General features: G+C 38.6%; 2 protein-coding genes across 3 annotated transcripts in view; both read left to right on the top strand.

Annotated features, from left to right (window-relative positions):
• Nucleotides 1–17160, top strand: part of LOC107221984 (putative aminopeptidase W07G4.4) — a 47727-nt gene extending 30567 nt beyond the window's left edge. For both annotated transcript variants that reach the window (XM_015661176.2, XM_046729732.1), the window contains 5 exons: nucleotides 8488–8635; nucleotides 13400–13752; nucleotides 14767–15045; nucleotides 15550–15789; nucleotides 15883–17160. In XM_015661176.2, coding sequence (XP_015516662.2) covers nucleotides 8488–8635; nucleotides 13400–13752; nucleotides 14767–15045; nucleotides 15550–15789; nucleotides 15883–16062 — 1200 coding nt within the window. In that variant the 3' untranslated portion in view covers nucleotides 16063–17160. The remainder of the gene's footprint in view (nucleotides 1–8487; nucleotides 8636–13399; nucleotides 13753–14766; nucleotides 15046–15549; nucleotides 15790–15882) is intronic.
• Nucleotides 17161–17685: 525 nt separating this feature from the next.
• On the top strand, nucleotides 17686–20911 carry LOC124292608. Its single transcript, XM_046729741.1, has 2 exons — nucleotides 17686–19718; nucleotides 19803–20911. Exons 1-2 carry the CDS (start codon nucleotides 19662–19664, stop codon nucleotides 20289–20291), a joined length of 546 nt encoding a protein of 181 aa, XP_046585697.1. The 5' UTR covers nucleotides 17686–19661; the 3' UTR covers nucleotides 20292–20911.
• The last annotated feature ends 2849 nt before the right edge of the window (nucleotides 20912–23760 follow it).

A 23760-nucleotide genomic window follows, 5' to 3' on the forward strand; every position in this document is an offset into this window, starting at 1 on the left:
AATTTAAACCAGTCTCATAATCATCATACATAGTATTAAAGTTCGAAACCATATTTTGGATATTCAGATGTTCGGATGTTCAGAAAGTGACGTCACCCAAAATTTTTTCTCTCTTGACGTCATCGATCTATAGTAATTGTCGACGACGAAAATCAGATGGCCGAATTCCTCAGTCCGGAAACAACCGCGCAGTAGAGAGAACGTACGAGAATCGCGCTCTGCAGATTTCGAATACCAGGTTCTCTACCTCCTGGATCTTGCGCTCCAGGTCAGCTACCTGGTGAAACACGACTTCCGGGACGAGCGCACCGCAGTTTCCGCGCTCCAGGTCCGCATGAAGATGTTCGGCACGTTGCTGATTTCCAAGTAATTTTCGGTATCAAAGTACATCTCGATGTTCAGTTATTTTCAACTAATTCCTCGAGTAAATGGGCCATCGATGCTGGTGTTTTGATCCTGCATTCGGTCGTTCAAGTTTGCTAAACTAGCTGTCCTTGCGCAACGCACACCAATTCCGATTCAGTTGAAGCTTTTAGTGTTTTAAATTTAGAAAGAATGTTCTAATGTTCGAGATCAACAGAAAAATAGATTACGTATGTTACGGGGTAGATTGCGTAGGCTCCGATGAGCGGTAATCGGAGCTTACTCCACGCCCAGCCAAGGTGTTATTTGGCTATTGTAGGGTCCGTTCACGTCGACTATGCACTCGCGTGCTACTACTCCCAATGCAGGAAGTGAATGGAATAGAAAGGGATCGGTATTAAGGGAAGGTAAACGATTTAAGGTATATGATTGTTTATTAGTGGTCAATGCAACGGAGTCGGTCAAGGGAAAAAGGTATGGTCTTGGTTTAGAGGGATAGGTGTCTTGCTTGAGCGCTGGGATGGATCTGCTGGGTTTTGCGGGATGTAGGAGGCAAGCTAGCCGCGAGTTACAGAAGAATCTGCTGACTCGCGAACGATAAGAGTCGACTACAGAGCGTAAGGTAACTAAGAGTGTGGGAAAGGAATATGAAGTCTGGAGGACGTAACACGTAAAACAGAGCACTATATAATTCATACATGTTTTCACTCTACGTTATGATCCGAAAAATACATCACACAGTGAATAGCGTTCAAGTAACCCTTATAGCTTGCATTGTGTAGCACGAAAATTTCCAACCCCTATGATGAAAAAGGAATGAACAGAAGCCGAACCGAACAGACTTAGGACCAGCTCGCACGGAATACAATACAATCAATTTTTCGGGGCAACAAGGCCGAAAAAGGAGACACCAAGAACAGCAAATACTTGTGCGGCAACTCATTTGTCATACAGAATGGCTAACATCGTTTGAATCATGTGTCATGCAGTTGACGGATTGTTTACAAAATGCGTTTTTCAATGAGAACCCAGTCTTCTGTATATTCCAACCCTTGTTCTTCGCTTTTTGCCAGTATCGGCTGACTTCTATAGGTGCCGTATCTACGCTTCGTCGGTGAACCCACATGAGAGAAGCAATGGCATGCTTGCATCCACCTGTCACACAAGATACTAAATTGATGATACTTGACATATATTTTATACTAAAACCTTTTGCTTTGTATATACCAGCTGCCACAGCACCCTCGCGACATTCTGCTGATTTTATTGACTCTTGGCCTTTGTCCGCTATCGATGTTAAGACGTACGATTTGCTACGCTCTTTGTGCTCTGGACTGATTTCAGTGACGTACTTTCTCGTGCAAACCTGATTATATAGAAGGTAACAATACCTGTAAGGTTATGTATGTGGAAAATGTAGATCCTCATTGATATTCGCAAATAAATATTATTTGTACACTCGCCTGGGTATAAAGCAGTACAAAGAAAACACAATTAATGAAACACACTGAGGTAGACGTTCATTATGAGTTATAATGCACTTTCGAGAACTTGACGTAAAATATTGAAAATTTTAATGAATTACACATGTGTATGAAAGAGAATCCACAATTTGTCGACCAAGCCTCATTCATTTAAACCAACGTGATATAATGACGCAACCAGCATGACATGACTCACCTGCCTGCTTTACTCCAGGTCTTTCAGCTCTGGCGAAATCTTTAAAACTTTATCACCATACCCACGTGAATTTTTGGCATATTGTTTGAGGTTGCCTTTTGGAAACTACTGTCGGTCATAATTTTTCAAAAACATTACTTATACGAAGATACGAAGAAAAATTATAGAACGTTTTGTATCGCGCGTCAACAGCATGGGTCATACGGCCATCGTGTCTCTGGCATAAGCTACGAGAATTTATGGGAAATTGATAAGTCAAGCCATTTACGAGAAAAAAATTCGAAAATTTTCAGATTTCTTTCACGTGTTATTTAAATGGAAAATGGTCAAATAAAACAGGCACCACTAAATATCAATATTAGGAGCTTATGTTTGGTTTAAATGTTCTATTTGAAATGCTCTACCGAAATTTTGACGCGTAGTTGAAAAAAAAAGTTCTCGAGTCATGTATAAAAATGTCGATGAAATAAATAACTACAACCAATTTCGAAAAATTAAGCTTATTCCTAAGGTCGTTGACATCAAATTTTGAAGACTAATCACATATTAAGGGCAGCAAAACCACTGTTGATGAGTGTTATGATTGTAAATGTCAATATTAAATCAACTACTTGAAAAAAGGAAAATTCATTTAGGTATCCTCGTAAGAAATATTCTTCTAGATGAAATTAGCTATCATAGAATAAAATGGAATGTACCAGGATTTTAATTGTTTTAAAGCGATTTGAAATATTTCTATTCATAATGCCAGTATCTGATATTCATGTACTTTTGGGAAGATCATTCTATCTTGAGAATATGACAATCTTGTTGTAAAATAATTGAATCCTGTAGATTTTTAACCAACCAACATACTTGCCAATACCACACCATAGCTGTGTTTGTTTGTATAATTCTCATTCCTCTAACCGTCAGTTGAATACGGAATATAAGAATAGAAATCCAGTTGAAGTGGACTATTCTCAAAGGCGCAATTGCAAGTTCTTTCCCATTCCTTTTCCTCCCACTGGGATTTCACCCAAATTGCTGGTGCCAAGATAAACCTGTTCCCTAGTGTTCTACCACGCTTTGGTACAGTGAAGTCATTCAAACGGCGATTGTATGAAAAAATATATCTGAATCTAGATTTCACCAACGTTCCTTAAAGCTAAGGATAAATTTATTATGACACGTAGTGAACAGTAATCAACAACCTGAAGCTTGTGAGTTTTATGCACATGTCTTTATCAGCTGATAATAAATTTATTCAAGTATCTTTACAATAATTTTTGACGAACTAAAATTATAATTACATCAGCAGTATCAGAGCTTGCGGAAAAAATCGAATTATTCTTGACTAGATTTTGAAAAGTACACACTTTGAGAACGATGTCCATTCCTCTTTTGGTCAATATTGTTACGCGCAGTTCTGTAAACTGAGTCCTTCACCCCAGTGACGAGAAGTGATGCTTTGTTAAACCTACAAAGCGTGACTTAGGGCTCGAAGGGCGATGATCCGTAGACAAGCTTGGTTATAACTTAGTTTAAGCTATCGATAAAGCCTTTGTGAGTTTTGGCTTGGTTCCGCGATGATCCGTTGTATTATTTATGGATTATCATATTTTCTGTCTCTTTCAATCCTGCTGTAAATAAATTTCACGCAACTCAGGCTAATCTTTTCCATTAATCAAATTAAATTTTCAAACAGTCGAATTTGCGAATGGCATCGCTGCTCTCAAAAAAAATTTCAGTTTTTACAGTCAAAGTATGTGTTACTTGAGTGAATCTTAGGATCAATATGCAATCTGCCAAACCCTTGAATCGGAGCAGCCAAAAAATTGAGTCGAACAATTTAACACACAAAACAAATATATTTTAGCCCCTGTAGGAAAGACGTTGTCAACCTCAATCGGAAAGATTCTGAAAAATCAGACTTTCACAGCAATACCATTTTGTGAGGATTACAAACCGGTCGGTTAGTTTTGTAATTAATAAAATTATCGTTATAACGCAATTAATCCTACATGAATAAAATGCAGCCATAAATAACAATGGCAAAGGGATCATATGCCACTGATAATGGGAAACTTATTCGACGGTATTTGACCGTGACTGATTTGATTGTGCTGATTTTACTAGATTAGGGGGGGGAGGCTCCGTGACGTCACATGTAACGTAAACTAACAATAAAACTGAATACGGCCACGGGTGAAATGATTGTTATATGTATAAATACGTTATTTATCAAATTTTATTTGTTTGCATTTCCACTTTTTAATATTCATACACCGAAAGCCTGATAACGCCTTCATTCGATACTAACTTTCTCTCCTTGATGGTCAGTTTGTTTAAGTTCTGTTATTTATTTTCCATTAAAAATACACAAATGATACAAGACTCTTGCTTGATAAACAATCATGAGGAATATGGTTTGACGAAGACAATCTTGACACCTCCCATTTGCCCGTCGTCATCCAAACATAAAAGCATGGTTTGAAAGTCTATAGACACAGAATGATTAATTTTTTTCCCGTCAAAGACAATGTAAGAATATAAATTTCTATCGATTTTGAGTACCTACCTGTCTATTGTCTCAGGCCGTAGAAATTGTTACTTTATTTCTAAGTTATAAATTAAAAATTGTTAAATGAGTGACGTCACAATAAGAGAGGTGGGAGGGACTGGAGGTCACACGAGTGTCATTATTTGTGACAAAGACGAGAGCGGGCAAAACCCATGAAATTAGTTTTAAATTATAGAAATGACGTATTAAATCGTGCACTACTACGAGGAAGGCGTCTTCTCGTAGAGTGTTTCATATTCTCGGCCTTTTCTCCCGCCTAACACCCGAATCTAGGTGATCGTGTGACGTAAAGTTTAGCGCGCACTTTTGAAATTCCATATTATCTTCACGATACGTCAACGTCAAAATCGAGCCGGGCACCCCCTTAAAGCTTCGTCGTGATCCCGATCGAAAGCTGGTGAACCTGTTCTCAATTATCAGCTCCTCCCATGTTGCAACGTTCCGCTTTCCCCTAATTGTGAGAAACACAAGGTGGAATTTACCCCCGTAATGCAGACGACTGGGGTAATATTTGCCGGAAATACTGCCCCGGTCATGCGAAGGGCTGCTGTGCTGTAGCCTCGAGCGAAATACGAGGACAGAGTGAAATAGACCTGGGTGCCTGGAATTAGTTGGCAAATATCCTAATCCGGACGGGAGGGATTTCGAGTCGTACGAAATATATAAATACCAAGGCTGAACTTGTCCTCGGTGATAAAAGTGCCTCTCCCTGGTAAATTCCAAGCGTTTCGAATATTCACCTTATCTCCGTATACCGACGGAAATCGTGGAGACTGACGGATGTCTTTTTTCATCCCATCCCAGCCTAGTTTCGAGGAAGCGCGAAAATAATTATCCTAACTTAGCCTGAGGCGAAATTCAATTTGTTTTCCTCTTTCTACCCGGTTATCTCTCTCCTTTTGTCAATTTTGAAACCTAATTAACATGCACGAAGCGCCGTGTCGTGACGCCATTTCACGAACCTAAATAACCTTTCCGTCTAACACTGTCATCTGACGTTTCTTAAGAACAACAGGATTGACAATGCGCCGATGCTTTTTCTGTTGATATTCTTCAAGTACTGGCGTAAGATGATCGAGATAAAATATTCTATCTATTCCCGTAAACATTGACTTGATATTCACATTCGTAGCTCTGAAATCGCCATTCATTAATAATCAAGTTCACATGGATTTATCTTATTAATTTTTACTCTCAAATGTTATATTCTGAATATTCATTATTTATACATACATGATTTTTGAAGGATTTTTTATCAATCCGTTTTTTGTAGAATAGAATTTTGTAGATGTAAGCGTCTCTCTGAACAGAAAAAGAAATCGAGTCAAATATGTTTTCCTTTGCTGTAATGTCAATCTATTGTCGATTAATTTCCTTGATCTTGAATTCTCGTACTGTAATTAGCTTCAATTCACAAAGTCGTTCCCTCTATTATGAAAGAAGACTCCAATTAATGAAAATAAGTAACACATGATGTATATTGAAGTGGAAGGCTTGATTAGAGTCTTGTCGCATGGTTAAGGGGAGATTCCAGTGAAACTGCGAAGTCCGGCATTTTTTGAATAAAAATAGATATGCTTCCAGCTACTCGTTCTTGGGCCTTCAATACCATAAAAAACCATCTAAAAACAGAAAAAATGTTTTTGCTAATACGTGTTTCGGTTTTTGATAGATTCCAGACTTCCCACTAATATTTCTTTTGAGCAAAGTGTCGGGCTGTCACATAAATTATTTTTAAGATTCCTGGTATCCATACGACGAATGCCCAGGATTGCTTTTATTCTTTCATGGCTCCAAATCCGGAAAAAAAACTTAAATCCCATATTTTGCCGTTTCTCTTGCGATGTTTGTTCGAGAAATAGGATTCGGAACACAATTTATCAATGCCGAGTATTTTTGGGAAAGATCATGAGAAGCCGCCAAATAATCGGAAAAAGTTACAAATCCTTGGTTTGGCGGGAATAACACAAGCATCGCGAGAGAAAGGGCACAATATAGGTTTGAATTTTTTCCTTTAGATTCGGGACTATATGAAAATAACAGCAATCCTAGTCATTATCGTATGCAGGTTAAAAATTCTAAAAACAAATCGATCTAACAGCCCGCCGTCTTCCTCAAAAGAAATAAGAGCGGGTAGTCTGGAACCTATCAAAGACCAAAACAAGCGTTGCGAAGAATATTTTTTTTGACCGACCCCTTTGAAAACTCGTCATTTCATGCATGCAAAACAGGTGCGAAGTAACGCGTATCAAGCCAATTCGGTCGGACAAAAAGTATCGTGTGGATTCAATTAAACGCCTCTTTCCCGCCCTTGATACACAATGTAATATTTCGGTTTTTCGTGGGTTTCAAGGCTCGAAGACAAGTATTTTTATGAGCATTGAGTTCTACTGAAACATGCAGGACTTCGCAATTTCACCGGAGGCTCCCCTTAATGGAGGAGACCCAGTTGGAACGTCTAAGAAAAGGCTTTTTTCCGAATTTTTTTTTTTGCCAAACGACAAAATGATTTATAACAAAAGTTTTCCCATATGAAATATATATATTTAAAGTACACATTACAATTTTTTGAAAGAAAAATATTTCAAAATGAGCCGGTCGGAGGCAATGGGCGAGACGTCTGCAAAAAAAAAAGGGTGTTGCAGTAATCACTCTCGCGCTACAATAGATCATCTGAATCCAGCAAAGAAGGGGGGGAGGGGGGGGGGATCTTTAGTTAACGATATAATGCTCTGGATGAATGAAGGGTTTTGAAAAATTTTAATTTTTCACAAAATGGCGGACGTTGAAAGTCAAAAGTGTTCTTTTGACCAAAATTTCACTCACATTTTTGGCTGTAGTAAAAAAAAAAACTGTCTAAAAAAAAATCCTTCGTTCATCCGGAGGACAACTATGTATAGAATAAGACAAATTTCAAACCAATCGGTAAAGCCGTTTTCGAGTTACAATGATCACTGACTTTGAAAACATGGTTTCAAGAAAAACGCGTTTAAAGTTTTGTGTACGATCTGCATGCAGATAAAAAATTTATTTTGTAACTTACATTGAATCGTCTATTCCTGGAGCATATACTGCACCTTCCTCCGCTTAGTTAGCTGCACCTGCAGCAATTTTTCGGTGACGACGAGCTACCCTTGCCTCTCGAGTATTTTCGAGGGAGCGCCGGTTAGCTTTGTCAGATACGGCGCCCTTCAAAGTTATATATCTTGGTGAATAAGGGTCCGATTTGCCAGTAATTGGTCGGAAAATACTCTTGAAATATTGTAGTTTTAGAAAATGGAAAAAAAAATCGATTTTTTCAAAATTCTAACTGGGTCTCCCCCCTTAAGTCAAATTGAAATTTATCTGTAATACAAATGAAAAAGATTGGGATAAAAAAAATAAAGAAAAAAATTTCAACTTATTCTCGGCACAATTCTCAAAGATGACTAATTATCAATCAAATTTTTACGGATGCGTCAGAGCAAGTATAAACTACCACTTCAAACCAAATCTTTAATATTGCTTATTCATTATCTGTAATTTTTCTGCTCGTGGTCCCGTTAAATTCATTTGTCTTCATAGCATCAGGTAACTATTCTAATCCCAAAATCTTGCAATTGATCTTGGGAGTTTTTCATTATAATGAAGTTAGTAACGTTACCGTAACGATTCATCCTGAGAAAAAACTATTATTTCGCGTTTTTGGAATTGTCTGAAATTCAGTAAACTGTAATCAAACAAAACGCGCTCATGTTTCAAAATCCTAGTTCTTTAAATATCATTGTAAAATTAGGAAAATGGTGTTTTTCCCCCACTGTTTCGGTACAATAACAATATTACAAGATCCCAGTAATTTAATTATCTTGTCTAATAAATGTTTTGAAATTTTTATACCACAGCCGTTGGAAGTACGAGAAATATGCCCTGATAGGTGCTACAAGGCGTGTCAGTTGGCCGTTTGGAGTCCAATATGCAGTAAAAAGCTCCAGGGTATCGTCAAGTTGGCGTCTGCATTGGAGAGCGGAAGATACGTTGCAAGAGATATCGGTAAGTGCCGACACGCTGTAGCTGGGTGCATGCATCGCGCATCATCGACCTTCCTCCTTCTGACCCTTCTTCCCGTGTCCTCCTATTTCCCAGGGAAGTTTTCCTCAAACCGAGCGGGTACCTTTACGAAGAGGGTCTGGCCACCGCATGTCATCTTCCTGATTCACTGTGCAATTTTTTATCAAATCGGCGCGTAATTTGAATCACTCGTATCATCTGAAGTCACTTTTAACCGTTCCTTCGCCTGCTTTCTTGACTTTACAGTACGTATCGAATGATTATTTATGATTTCATTCGCCAATTTATCAGCTATTAATCCGCGAATGGAAACTTTTAAGGTAGTAATGTGTGCTTGGAGTGAGGTGTTCGCTAGGGAAGTTCTGACCTTTAACCCATGACGTACGGTTCACACCATGATTTCACTTGTTTACTTGTAACAGTCGCATTTAATTTATCATAATAAAGAGTTGAATTAGAATATACACAACAACGATCGACCTAGAATACAATATTTGTAAAAACCGATTTATTTACCAATTAAGAGGTTGTTTGAAGAATGTAACGAAACTCAAATTACTGTCCTCATTACTCTAAGGTAAAAGTACATGTATTTTCTCATAAAAAACATATTGAGCTATAGTTTGGGTCTGTGATTTATGCGACAGACTTGTTTAATTTCCACAATTGAATAAATTGATCATAACGTGTCAGCTTTTTCCATTTGAAATAACCGCCATTCCGATCAAACATGGCGTCGAATTATCTAGACTGTTGGGAAGTTAGGACGGCCTCCTCCTCCTCCTCTTCGTCCTCCTTCCTCTCAGCCCTCGACAACGCGATTCTAGTTTACTGGTCACTAAAACACTACGTGACTGGGGTGGCATTCCTCGGCTGACGACCATCCACCGGATGAACGAACCACGGGGAGTTTGTAACGTGGCACGATTCCGCGCCACCAGAAGCATCCTCGGCACAAAAGAGGGCGTTATCTGTCCTTCGACCCTCCAGCCCCGTTATCCATCCCTTCGGCCTCCTGTCTTCACCGGGTGATACAACCGAGCAAAAAGCTAGTTTTCCCTTACTCCTTAATTGAGTGTGGCGAACAATGGCGCTAGTCCGCACTTCGCAGCTCTTCTTCTTCTTCTTTCGCCCTGCAAGGTCCTCTGACTCTGCAGGGGCCTCGAGTCACTCGCCCGGAAAGCCACAAGCCCGGTCATCAATCTACCCCGAAACATAATTGTTTCTCCCCTCCCGAGTGCCTCTAGAGTGTTGTTTATTTTATCGTGACGTTCCTAAATTTCTTTCGTCGAATCCCCTGCATGAGCCTCTCAACCGTATTGAGACCAGCCAACCTTGTCGAAAAACAACACTTTGTGATCAGACTTTAGGGAACTGAGTTTACTTACGAGAACTAATAGTCGTACTGTGTGAGGTAAATGGTTGAGATCCACTGTGTCGCAGGGTGCCGTCAAGCATTAGCTTGGAAGTATTTTACTTCAAGTTTTCAGAATTACTGCTACTGTTTTAACTTGAAAGAAGTTTTCTTTCAACGTAATCTTTATTCCAAATTGCTCCTTCACTGACACTTTTAACAACAATTCTTATCTAAAGAGTTTAGTAAACACAATAATGAAAAAAGGTTTGCCAAGTGATATGTTTTCTTAAATATTTACGAACAGACAGAGCCAAATAATGAACGAAATGAAAAGTTTAATCTCACGTCAATTTCTAAAAATAGTGAAAGAACTTTTCAAACGCATCAATAAAATTGTGGCACTGCCGTTGAAATAATAAACACCATCTCACAGCGTTAAAAATACCAGTTCCGCAAAGTGAACAAGTTGCTGCTATTCAAAAGATTCCGGGCACAGAATGTCAAAAATCTTATTCTGGTCCATTTTCACAGTACCGTGTACAAACAAATACAGTATTCGATGTTAGGATGTCAACAAGTTCACCGTGTATAAACATTTCTCAACCAAAGGACACAAATTCATTTTTAGCAACATCACAATAATTGAAAGGGAGAGCATACAACAGAAAAAACAGATATGTAAAGCAAAGTGAATATCGATATAAATCATAACTGTGTGAACTAGAGGACTAACATCTGTTCTTAAAAAAATTAGAATAATTCTACGCTGAGCCCCCTCCCCCCCCCCTTCCCCCCACAAGACTACAATAACACAAAAACTAGCGCCAGTTTGATATAAAGTGAATTTTTAGTCTCGTATTACACCTTAAGTTTTTATAGCTGCTTCACATTTCTTGCACAAAATTTTAAAGGTTAACATCGTTGACATTGCCTGAAAATTTAGAAATAATAGTCTTCAAGGGATTTCAGGAATTTTTTTCTGACCTTGTCGTGACATTCTCAAAGTTTGCACCTTCATACCAGCGAATTAAACATGAGTTTACTAGATTAGTCCTGTGAAACTGATAAAAATATTTATTTTAACACATTTATTCTGAGAAAAGTATCTCTCCATATTTACATGAATATAAAAAAATTGTAATGTGATACGTAATAACGGAGTTAACATTCTGAATCAGCAAACCAAAGTCTATATGCATCATGCGTGCACAAGTATTCAGTAAACTTTTTCATCGCAGACCTGTGTAATCAATGCCTCGATATCACATCGAACTTTCGAAGCAACATGCTGTTCCATAAGGAGGAAAGAGGTGATTTACTGTTAACAAACGTATATTTGGATATGATGAAATAAATGTTTTGTTATTACTATCAAATTTCAGTTGAACCAAAAAATGATCGATAGAAATTTTGTTAATACTTAGCAGATCGTATTTGGTTTCAATAAAATTTTATAATAATAACGAAGCATTTGTTTCGTCATATTCAAATATACGTTCGTTAACAGTAAATAAACTCTTCTCTGAGTCCACCAAAATTTTGACTAAATATAAATTGATATCGTTTAAAGTTAGGGTAATGTCACTATCACAGGTAAATTTAATGATTTCTCCCCCTAAAAAACGGGTTTCAAATACCAAAAAACGGGAAAAAAATGTGGCGTTTGACTCACACATCCGTATGGAACTAATTAGAATATATAGGGTCTCCCATGCCATCTTAACGAGGTCAACCTCGCCAATTTTAATTCGGTTGAAACTAGCACTCTGAATGTTTCATTCTGATCCTAATGTTATCACTTTGATGGCGTATTTCGTTGAGTATAGGTAATGCGGGCATTGAAATTTAACATAGCAAACTTTGTACCAATATCGCGGCGACTAAACTTTCTTATCGTCTAAAATACAATAAAATTGTAAAAGCGTTTCTTCGCGTATTCAAAACAGAAACCATGTGTTTCCTTTTAATGGAAGTTTGTATTTGAGTCCTCAAACAGTTTCTTTCATTGGTATTTCTATCGTATCAATGAATGTTGGTTGATTTACGTAAATATTGGCAATTTCTATTGACACGCCGTCACGGTAACTGGTTTAAACTATAAGCAGCCAAAGCAGGGATTGGTACCATTAAAAATGTTTCTTTCGTCCGAGAAGTCGTTATAAAAATCAACCCTGGTTTCCATTCTACTCATAGAGCGTCATGGATTTGCCACACTACATTACACCCAGTGTTTCTTTATTCCATTTTCAGAGATGAAATCGCAGAGTAGCTACATGGATTTGTTTCAATGGGTACTGGTGCAGTCTGCTGCACCCCAATTGAAAACTCTGTAAGCCGTCTGTAATTATACTTCCTGAAATCTACCCGGGTTTACTCTTGTTTCGTCAGTTCCATTATTTTTAATGTACGTTTAAAAATACACTCCGCAAGTTACTCCAAAGAATTTTTCACAAAAATCTGAAGGATTCTCGACCGTTCTACGGAGAAATATATTGTATATAATATTATGTGGACGGGTAAATCTCATTGTTAAATCACGAATATTTTACTCGTATTTTGGTAACGATAAAGCAAAAGTTGTTTACAAAACGTAGTTTAGAACTGCACAACTCACAAAACCCAGCTAAATTTTTCGGAATGGCTGGATCAGGTTGTCAGTACCAAACCAAAACACGAAATGACTAGGAGTCACATCGTACAAGCCCTTAAGCGGACATACCAACTTTGAAATGGAAATTTTAATGGCACACGTTTTCCCATAAGCAATGTTGTGGAAAAGAAACTAACGTTTCACTACACAATAGGCACAGCGATTTTTCACTCAAAGGTAAAATCAATAATCCACAGGTTCACGGTCACAGCCACCCGTCAATGCTTGGTCAACAACCCTTGCTTGTCCAGCTTTAAGATGGTTTACGATATAAGATTAATTCGTAGAGAGAAATAAATTGAACTCGACGATTCAAATTCTTTTAATCGGACAAGATGATTTGTTCCGATACCTGTCCTTCATACAATTTCCATGTCTTTGCATGATGATACGAGAATGACAGTGCAGTGTAAAATTCATTCGAAGTTGAAACCCACAACTAACGCAGTAGAAAATGAACACGTGATAAAGCTACTACAGCGAATCTTTTTCCAAAATCTGTTTACAAAAGGCAGCACTAAGCGTTCCATAGAACAATCACCAATTATCTATTGCAAATCTGTTATTATATCTTACACCAGATTCCTTGGAAATGTATTATAAATACGATATAGTAAGATCAAAAGTGACGTATTCTTCTCAATAAATTTCCTTGCGGCTGTTGGTTATTCTCGCAGTATGTGTTGTCTGCATCTGAATGGAATATTTGGGAACAATTTACATATTCTGAATCCTGCAGGTGGCGCAGATCCGGAGCGCATGTCACCGCCGAGGGTGGAGGAATACATAGCCGAGCTCTTCTGCGGGTCCAACGTATCAGTCCAAGTAATATGCGACCAGGATACCCTGCTTCGGGAATATCCTCTGTTTGCATGTGTGAACAGAGCAGCTTCGGTGATCCCCAGACACGCTGGCAGAATCGTATTCCTGACCTATGAGCCACCGAATCCCGCCTGTGTCTTGGAGACGCTTCTGCTCGTCGGCAAGGGGGTCACCTACGACACCGGAGGAACCGACATCAAATTCGGCGGTTCCATGTCTGGCATGTCAAGAGATAAATGCGGAGCAGCTGCATGTGCCGGTTTTATGCAGGTTCGTCGCTTTGTTTTCGTTACATTATACGTATTGTTTACAGGCAGCACAATATTGATAGCCTCGGTGCTGCACCCCTTGATATGTGTGGTCTTGTCGTAGAAGTTGGTACGTGGAACCCTACTTTGATACGACTGCTAGCTTCGACAATCTGATAGTGCGACATTTGCATTCTCATCGCTGTAATATACTGTAACTCACACACGTGCAATGTCGGTTAGAATTGGGTACTTCTATATGCATATCTGCATGCGATAAATCCAGTTCTTAGTCACCTTGCTCTTGAAATGAAAAGTATCTTTGTCATGGGGATCGTGATCCAAACACTTGCCTCCTGCTGCAGCGAGATCGTTCTGCAACATGAGACAGTGCAATACAATCAGATTTCTGTTGTTTCCACCATTATAAATCAATTCTCATGGACCTCTGAACTGTAACACATTACACGGATGTACAAGTACGGTACAAAGACTGGATATTTACAGTAGAAAAATACGAGTATAAAACCTTTCTCTCGCATCCTGATTTGACGGTTGATTCAACAATCGTGATAAAATTGGCATTTCTACTCAACTTTTATTAATGTAAAGCAAGTGACAAGTATAACTAGTACGCTCATAAACCGTCGATTGAATATTGATTACTTAACTGAACTGGAAGTGTAACGAAAAAGGATCGTCACCGTATGCATGATACCGACAAATAAGCAGTGTTCAATCTTGTTGAATTACTCTCAAGTCCTTGTGCTCGTTAAAGCGCTAGACGAGATTCAATCGAAAGTAATTAACCGAAAACAAGTCGTTTAATTTAGTCTAGAGAAATACTCAGCTAGTGAAGAAATTTTGCGTCTTACTGGCTTTTAGTGACTATGAACTAACTCAGTAATTTATTAGCAAATTACTAATCATAAAATAATTCTGTCAGATGCTCATCGTAAGTGTGGCACACACCACGGCTTGGATCGTCAAGACAAAAAACTAACCAGAGAATCAATTCTTCCTTTATTATATGTAGGTTGTAAATCTGCTCCAACCACCGACGGTGAAGGTCGTCGCTGCACTTTGCGTCGTCAGGAATAGTGTCGGTGAAAATTCCTACGTAGCTGATGAGGTCGTCACCGCAAAATCCGGAGTAAGAGTTCGCGTAGGAAACACAGATGCTGAAGGACGCATGGCAATGGCAGACGCACTCTGCCACATTAAAGAAATGGCTCTGTGTTCCGTCAATCCGCACATTCTCACCGTTGCTACCCTCACCGGACACGCAGTTCTATCGGCAGGGAAAGGATACTCGGTACATCATACATAGTTCACTTTTTTCTTCCGTTTTGATTTTTTCTCTTTCATCCTTCTTTCTGCGGAGCCTCAGACTGATTCTGAGCCATTCAAGGCTACCGATGACGTCTGTTTCCCATTTTAAACAAGTGGCAAAGCACGAAACCGGTGATCTCGAATGTGTCAGAATCAATACAAGGGTTTCTATTTCTAATATAGCTGACTGAATTAGACGATTTACACGAAGCATTATTCATGAGAAAGTGATCACTACTTTGGGATCAAATTTTCTAAGGCATGCAGTATTGATAGAAGTATACACGGTTCGATAAAATTTACCACTTCAATATACAACTCATTCTCAGTGTACCTGTGGTGCGAGTCGAACATAAATTTATTGTAATCATTGATGAATGGGAGTTTGAAATAACGCATGAATTGTCTCTTTTCTATGAAATTTTTTAATTCAGAATACTACGTCGTCAGTTGATTTATTTCAGTCTGTTTTTTCGATACCGTACAGATCGCCATGGATAACGCCGTTGCAAGGCTGGTCAGCAATGCTGAAAAGTTACAGGCATCAGGTGATACAATGGGGGATCCGTTCGAGATATCACGGTTTCGAAGAGAAGACTTCCAGTTTCACGAGGGACGAGCGGAGGGTGACGATGTTCTCCAGGCCGAAAATAAACCAAGCGTAAAAATCGAAAGAGGCCACCAGGGCCCAGGTGCCTTCTTGATTATGACCTCCGGGTTGGACAAGGTGAGACCATGCGTAATTGATTTCATTTTACTAGTATTGTTAATCACGAAGTCATCGTTCTTAAATGGAATGCAATTTCGCGTTGGCTTTTAGCATGGAACTGCGTCGGAAAAACCGCTGAAGTATACTCACCTAGATGTTGCTGCGAGTGCAGGTGACCTCCCCAGCCATCCGACTGGTGCTCCGATATTGGCACTGGCTAAAAAATTCTTGTTCAATTCTCCGGAAGATGAGTCAGACAACGGAGTTGACCTAAAGAGTCCTGAGAAATAATACGATCAAACTAGACTGCTTTTTTTTTTGTTCTTTTGCAGAGATTCCATCAAAAGTTCGAAGAGCTGATAGCCTGGTGTACATTTTTATTGATGGAAATCTAGTACCTTACTCATATCCTTCCGTATATTTCCAAATCCCTAGTTTGATTCTTCAAATCTTCGCCCCTGCCTTAGTGCCGTTAATTATTTCACACCGGCCTCTATATCATCTATCTTATTTACGTTATTCATTTCAGCTGGATCGTTTGCATCATCCATTCTCGGAAAAGATATGCCGTACGTAACGAACTCCCTAAACCATCCTGATTCCAGACCCACCACAGTCTACATCCACCCTACTAATGCTCCCCTTCCATTTCCTTTCATTCTCCGGTCACGTGATCAGTGTGTTCACGTGCCCATAGAAGCTCATGCATTTTACAAAATCTCGCGTAGTCGTTCGCAGGAAATGTATATTTCATGGCAATCGCAATTACCAGATTTCCAATCCGACGAGCACGTGACCCATACAGTGTGTGCTTTCCTGGGATCAAGATTTATGTGGGTTTTACTATCTGTTGTCCAATTTGGAGATACATTTTATGTCAGATTTATTTATCAGGCGTTTCACCAATTATCAGCTCAGGTTCAGACGGAAGAAAATATATTTCTTTCAGCTTGACAGTTCGATGTACTTTTCCAGAGCGATTTTACTTCGCATCTTTGTGTAACTCTGGCTAACTAAGTGTATGAAGCTGATTGCATGTTCATGATTGTTGGAACGCCTTGCGGTATATGTACTGTATAATTTTTCCTTCAGGTAAATACTTGTATTACCCTAAAATACATCAAAGGGGCTAATTCTACTGGACTCTGCTACATCTTGTTAGTGAGGAAATTCGTTGTGTCAATAACATGGATTTATCAAAATCTGATTGTTCATTAAATTTAAGAACATAGTGACTTAATTTCTTGCACTGTTAATAGTTTGTTTAGAACATTTACCAGAGAATTTATTGTTCTTTAAAATAATTTTTTATTTTTTTGAGGTGACTTTACTTATTACCATAATTGATTTAGATATTGAGATTAAATTTTTATAAACGGGATAACACGATGCAGCGTAGATTTTTTTTTATCCACGTCCTTTTTCCGTTACTGCAGGGTGGTGAATGGGTATTACCGAATTGAAAATTTTTGCACGAATGAAAATATAAGAATCGAGAGTAGAAGTAAAAACTTTAAGTGGTTGACTAAATTAAAATTCTGAAAGTTCATAAGTTTACCGGGCATTCGCGATTTTCGCGGATGAGGAGCGGAATTTTAAATTTCATGCGACGCGTCAAATTTCACTCAGTTAATTCATTGCACGAATTCTTTTTTTTTTCTTTTGAAGGTGACCAAAGTAATCGACTTTCACTTTGGCGTTTTTATATTATCGTTGAGTCAGATTCATTAAGTATTCATTAAGAGTACTCTGAGTATTGTGAATGTATTTGTGCTCGCAATTACATTAATTTTTGCCTTCTGCCGGAACATGTGCATTCGTGTCTAGAGTTTAATTAGAGCTGAACAAATATATTCTACTTGCTGAAGTGTTCACTGTTATATATACAGCGTCGTTTCTCTTTCAACAATTTTCATCAGACGATCTCCGCAAAAGCTAGTAAAACCAACTTTTCTGTCGAGTTTGAAAACTCGCAGCTATTTATTCGAAATTGTTAAATTTATCATGAATCAACACAATCGGTTATTCATCGCCTAGTTTTAAATAATACCGAAGTAGATACAATTACAAGCCTTAAGCAAGCAAATAAAAAAAAAATACTGCGACTGGGGTTGAAAGTAAGAACTGATAACATCATCAACGTATCATTTATTATGTGAAAAGAAAATCAATTATGGGTTGCGAAATTCATGAATTTAAGGAGAGTAGGCAGCGAAAATAGGCCAAAAATGGGATACAATTCAAACAGCATTTACGAAGAACTGAAACAACATACACACATTTTCTTTTTTACAACGTTTTTATTGGAGTCTTGGCTATAAAATTCAGTGAATAAAGCTTAAGAAATGTAAGTATTTACGGAGGACATGGGCGGATAAAGAAGACTAAGCGTCTCATGCGCTGCTCCCTTATTGCCATGATTTTGAGTAAACGCTTAGAGTTTTCGGCAATTTTTAGGCGCCGTTCTCCTCAGGGGGGATGTTTCTTTACTGACTGAACCTAGAATTAAAAAAAAAAATTAATTTAAAAAATGGTGGCTAGAATTTGAAAAACATCGAAAAATGAATAACATTTGTTCGAAACATTTGGTGTACATTCATTTAAAAAAAAATCATGGCGTTGTTTTAAATCGTTTCTTAACCATCGTGGCAAAACTAATGACAAACGTTATTTAGAGAAAGACGCGTTTATTACACCTGAACGCACGGTTGTCTTCAATGCTCAATATCTTGCTTCATTATTAAAATTCCGTTTACGTGTACTACTGATTTTCATTGGTAAAAATGTTACAAGCAACTTAGAAATAACAAAAATTGCCTAATGTTCTTTCAATTATTCCTAAACGGGAATTGATTGTTTAGCTCATTTTCAACAGTCAAAGCCTTACTAATCTCCCTGAGTTCACTTTTGCGAATTTTTTAGTTCTTCTTGCGCCAAAATGTTTAGAAAAGATTGTAGTAACAGAAAACAAAAAAAAAAAGACAAAATTCGAAATTTCTCGATACCTGCTGCCCTTGAATTAGATGCAATTATTTCAACCTATTTTAGACACAGAATCTGGTTGAAAATTACATACTTCCATGACATGAACACTTCCAAGGGCTTCTGAAAACCGTTAGTTTTTAATTTTTTTATGTAAATTTTAAAATATAAGGAAGCCGATGCAAAAGCAAATCGTGCATAGTATTTGATTGCAGACGAAATCACATTCATCGTCTGACTCTCATCTCGTCGTTTTTACAATCAAAAGTTTTACCACGTATCTTCTAAATCAGCTGAACAAAAACATCAAAGGACCACCAGCTATTTGAAAGTATAGAGTCTTAATAATGATACCCACAAACCATTCGAAATCCTTTATAGGTATGTAAGTCGTAATATATAAACTATCACGAAAGTAACCTCCAACTTTAACAAGAGTCGATGAACTTTGTTCGGAGTTAACCCTTTACTTGCCACACTTCTGTAGAATTACGTACCTCTCAGACTAGGGTGCCTCACACACCAGCGAAGAAACTACTGTAAAAATAATTTGGTAACAATTTTTAATTGAAATTTTCTTCCGAACATAACGAAAGCTTACTTCAAAGTATGATGTAGTTAATACCGTCAAACATTAAATATAAGTACACTAAATACAAAATGCAATCGAAAAAAAATTAGCTAAATGTCTTTTTCTACAAAAAAAAAATACATTTTTTTTTATTTTTGAATATTAAGGGCTTATATTTTAGCCGACGATGAGCCGTTTGGGTACCTAAAATTTAGGGGAAAGAAGCTTTAGGTGGTCTTACGTTCCTACGTAGCAAGTAAGAGTTAAAACGGGAAAGTCGATAAAGTCTCAAAATACAATTCCTGCATGAGTTGACGTTGTGGAAAGTAGTCAGAAAATGACTTCCATGGCGAGAACATTAGGAGGGTATATAACCGAAAATCCCTTTCAGCCGGTAATAAGCGATCAAACCGATAACACAACTTTCCCTGTTACAATTCTGACGCGTGCACAAATTAATAAGTGAAAATATTTCTAGCATGGTGCCTGCAGCTGCTCCCCCCTGAAGTATACCCACATCGACGTTGCTCCCCACATCCCGAGGCCACACGACCTTCCCTACAGCGGCAATCCGGTCCTGGCACTTGCCTACTGCTACCTTATCCAAGGCAAATGCCTGACTATCAGAAACGATCTACCCTTCGAGATGCAGTACGTGTGCGAAGCCGACTGCAAACCAGTCTGCATCCCCCCCTGCCAGCCGTACGCCGTACCCTGTGATCCTTGCTGCGCCCCCAATCCGCCTCCCGCTCAATGCTCCCAACCCGAGGACGGGGATCGATCTCCACAACATCCCTATGATTCCGGCTGTCCGGCACCCTGTCAACCCTGTGATCCCTGCTGTCAGGTACTTCCACCCCAGCCTCCAGGTTCAGGAGACCAGTGTCCAACTGCCGAACAGAATTGCGTTATGGAACCTACGTACAAGCCGAACGTCAAGCGGAATGGTCTTAACTCTTGCACTTAGAGGAACTTCGTATAGCTGTCTCTTGCGGTTTGAGAAAACGAAATGGAATTATAAAAATTCTAATAAGTCAGAATAAAGGATGAACATTTATTCGAAAGCAATTTTTCAGTTGGTGCACGTGTTTAATTGTATTCGAAGGGTATTCGGCTCCGCAGGTAAGTAGAGCGGCCAGCTAGTGATCGGTTATTGGTAAGACAGTCCGCGATTCGTGCGGATTTCTAGTGATACAAACTCGGATACCCCTGGATAAATTTTTGTGACCAATTTTCGGCGGGCAAGTGGACTCAGGTGGGTCTGGCAGCGAAGGAGGGTTCTGCTCTATCGACTCTACCAGACGAGCTCGCACCGACATTCGTAGCAGCCAAAGTAGTGTCGGTATGGAAGCTTGAGATAGAGTTGGTACAAAGTGAGCACGTAAGATTACTTGTCGACTGCGACTTAGAAATGTCGATCAGCTCGATCATCACCGTGAAAAAACGCCTAATCCCGTAAACCGCCAACCGCCTCCGACGACCACCGCGTCCACCGCCAACCACCGCAACAACCGCCGAGCACCGCCAACCACCTTCGACCTCTTTGTCCCCTGCTCCTCCATGTACTCCAAACATTGATATTCACAATTATTCCAACAACTTTTCATTTTCTCTCTCGATCTTGGATTTTCGTAGGCATAGAATCGAAACGCTGTTTTAGCTAGTCGCAAGTGAAGTATCTACGTTTCGTAGAGAAGCTGAATAGTTTTTCGAAAAGTGTTCGGATGGAAAAAAATTCAGATCAACTGTAATACATCACGGATGCGCTAATTTTGATTAAGATGAAATGGATTCTCCGTACATGAGACAGTATTTAACGCAGCGTAGTGATTTAAAGACCTAAGAAGGTGATAGGAAGAGAAGGAACGAGGCTTCTTAACACTTCGAGTGTATTTTAACATACATTTTAAAGGTACGAGCAAAATTTTTCATCATCCAACTGTCGCAGAACGGCAGCGTTATCAGCTGACCCGTTAACTGAAGGATATATATTTAGTCACCGGCTGACCATCGAAGGGCCTAGCCGCTTGAGTCTGGAATCGGCAGATAAGATAAAGTGTGTATTTCTTGTATGAAATGTGAAAACTAAAATCATTATACATCATATCATATCATCATACATCATACATCATACATCATACATCATACATCATACATCATACATCATCATACATAGTATCAAAGTTCGAAACCAAAGTTTGGATGTCGGATGTTCAGAAAGTGACGTCACCAATTTAAAATCAGCTAGCCGAATTCCTCAGTCTGGAAACAACCGCGCAGTAGAGCGGACGGATGAGAGTCGCGCTCCGCAAATTTCGAGTACCGGGTTCTCAACCTCCCGGATCCCGCGCTTCGGGTCCGCTACGTATTTCGAGTACCGGGTTCTCAACCTCCCCGATCCCGCGCTTCGGGTCCGCTACGCGTTGAGACTCGACTTCCAGGATAAGCGCTCCGTGGTTACTGGTTCATGTTTATAACAAATTATTTCAATTCGTTTTTCGCGCAAGCCCAAATTCGGTAGCTGTCAGTCCGCTAACAAAATTTCTCGACTTCCAGGATAAGCGCTCCGTGGTTCCTGGTTCATGTTTACAATAAATTATTTCAATTCGTTTTTCGCGCAACCCCGAATTCGGTAGCTGTCAGTCCGCTAACAAAATTTCTCGACTTCCAGGATAAGCGCTCCGTGGGTCCTGGTTCACGTTTACAATAAATTATTTCAATTCGTTTTTCGCGCAACCCCAAATTTAGTAGCTGTCAGTAAGCTAATAAAATTTCTATAACTTTATAATCTTCTCATAATCTTTTCGGTAAAATATGTCGATAAAAAAATTATATTAAACCTTACACATTATCTTTGATTTATTCTCATGCTGAAAATATTTATTAGTAAACAACAGGAATTAACAGGAACTTGGACTATTGATAAACGCAAATCATTGATTCCGCAACGTTTCGACCATTTTATTTGGCCTTCTTCAGGCGTCTATAAACATACATATAAATACAAAATATTTTAAACACAACGCATAATACATATAACAAGATTATACAATTAATAGCAAATAAATTTACCTCAATTTTTAAGCGTAAACAATATAAATCTTCTTATACCACTTCATTAGCTACTCATAAATAATTAACAAAATTCAAAAATTTATTAATTAAAAAGAACGCAGCTAACAGAACCGACTTGTACATGTAAATAAACTGTCGACCGCAGTCGACCTCAAAATATACATAAATGAGGAAACAGTAAGCGAATGAAGCGCCCTTGTTTCCCACATTCACCGCCGCGGGAATTCAAAACAATACTCTAAAACATTTCTACAATATCTGAGTCAAAACAAAATTAAATACATTAAAATAGTCTAAACATTCAAAAATAAAGTAAAACTAACGTGCGTCACCAAGATAATCGTTGTAAACCGATAAAATCTCGTTGTACATTGCACTCAGATTCTAACATTGCGTTTATTAAATTGTACGTAGATGATACTATCGCTGCAGTCCCTGAGACGGAATTAAACAGAGTCTTGGAGTTGTTTAATAGCTTTGAAGAGAATATCCAGTTCACCATGGAAGTGGAACAGAATGGTTGTATTCCATTCCTAGATATCATGGTTGAAAGATCCAACAACCATTTGAAGACTAATTGGTACACCAAACCAACTAGTTCAGGAAGAATTTTGAATTTCTGTTCCAACCACCCAATGTCACAGAAAGTGGGAATGATTCATGGTTTACTGGATAGAATGTTTAGACTTAGCAGCGAAGAGTATCATGAGGACAATTATCAAAAAATTGAGATATTGTTAACTAATAACAGTTATCCAAGATCGTTTGTTCGTGCAGCTATCATTAAGTTTAAAGAGAATAAAGCAAATGGTGGGGTTGGTGGAGTTCGTCCTACGAATTTCATCAAGTACTGCCGGTTTCCTTTTGTTCCGGGCTTGTCACATAAAATTAATAGTTGTTTTACAGGTACTAATGTAAAGCTGGCTTATTATAACGTGTATAAAATAAAATCATTATACACTAAGTTAAAGGATCCAGTGCAGCAGGATCAAAGAGCAGGTGTAGTGTACAAGATCCCGTGCTCTTGTGGACTTTGTTATGTGGGTCAAACCAAACAGTATTTAAAAAATAGGATTTACCAACATAGGAATAGTTGTAGGAATGTTAAAATCTTGGATGAGAACAAAACAGCGCTGGCCGCACATTACTTCGACTCGGGTCATGGGTTTGATTTTGACAAAGCGAAGATCTTAGATTTAGAGAATAACTGGTTAAAAAGATCGGTTAGTGAAATGGTTTGGATTAAACTTAATGACACGGTAAATAAGCGTACTGACACCCAGAATCTGAGTGCAATGTACAACGAGATTTTATCGGTTTACAACGATTATCTTGGTGACGCACGTTAGTTTTACTTTATT

This window comes from Neodiprion lecontei, chromosome 1 (genome assembly GCF_021901455.1).
Source record: "Neodiprion lecontei isolate iyNeoLeco1 chromosome 1, iyNeoLeco1.1, whole genome shotgun sequence".
Lineage (NCBI taxonomy): Eukaryota > Metazoa > Arthropoda > Insecta > Hymenoptera > Diprionidae > Neodiprion > Neodiprion lecontei.

Coding starts and splice junctions, on each gene's coding strand:
- LOC124292608 (XM_046729741.1), top strand. CDS start 19,662: ATGACTTCCATGGCGAGAACATTAGGAGGGTATATAACCGAAAATCCC. Junction 19,719..19,802: donor CCGAAAATCCCTTTCAGCCG/GTAATAAGCGAT, acceptor AAATATTTCTAG/CATGGTGCCTGCAGCTGCTC.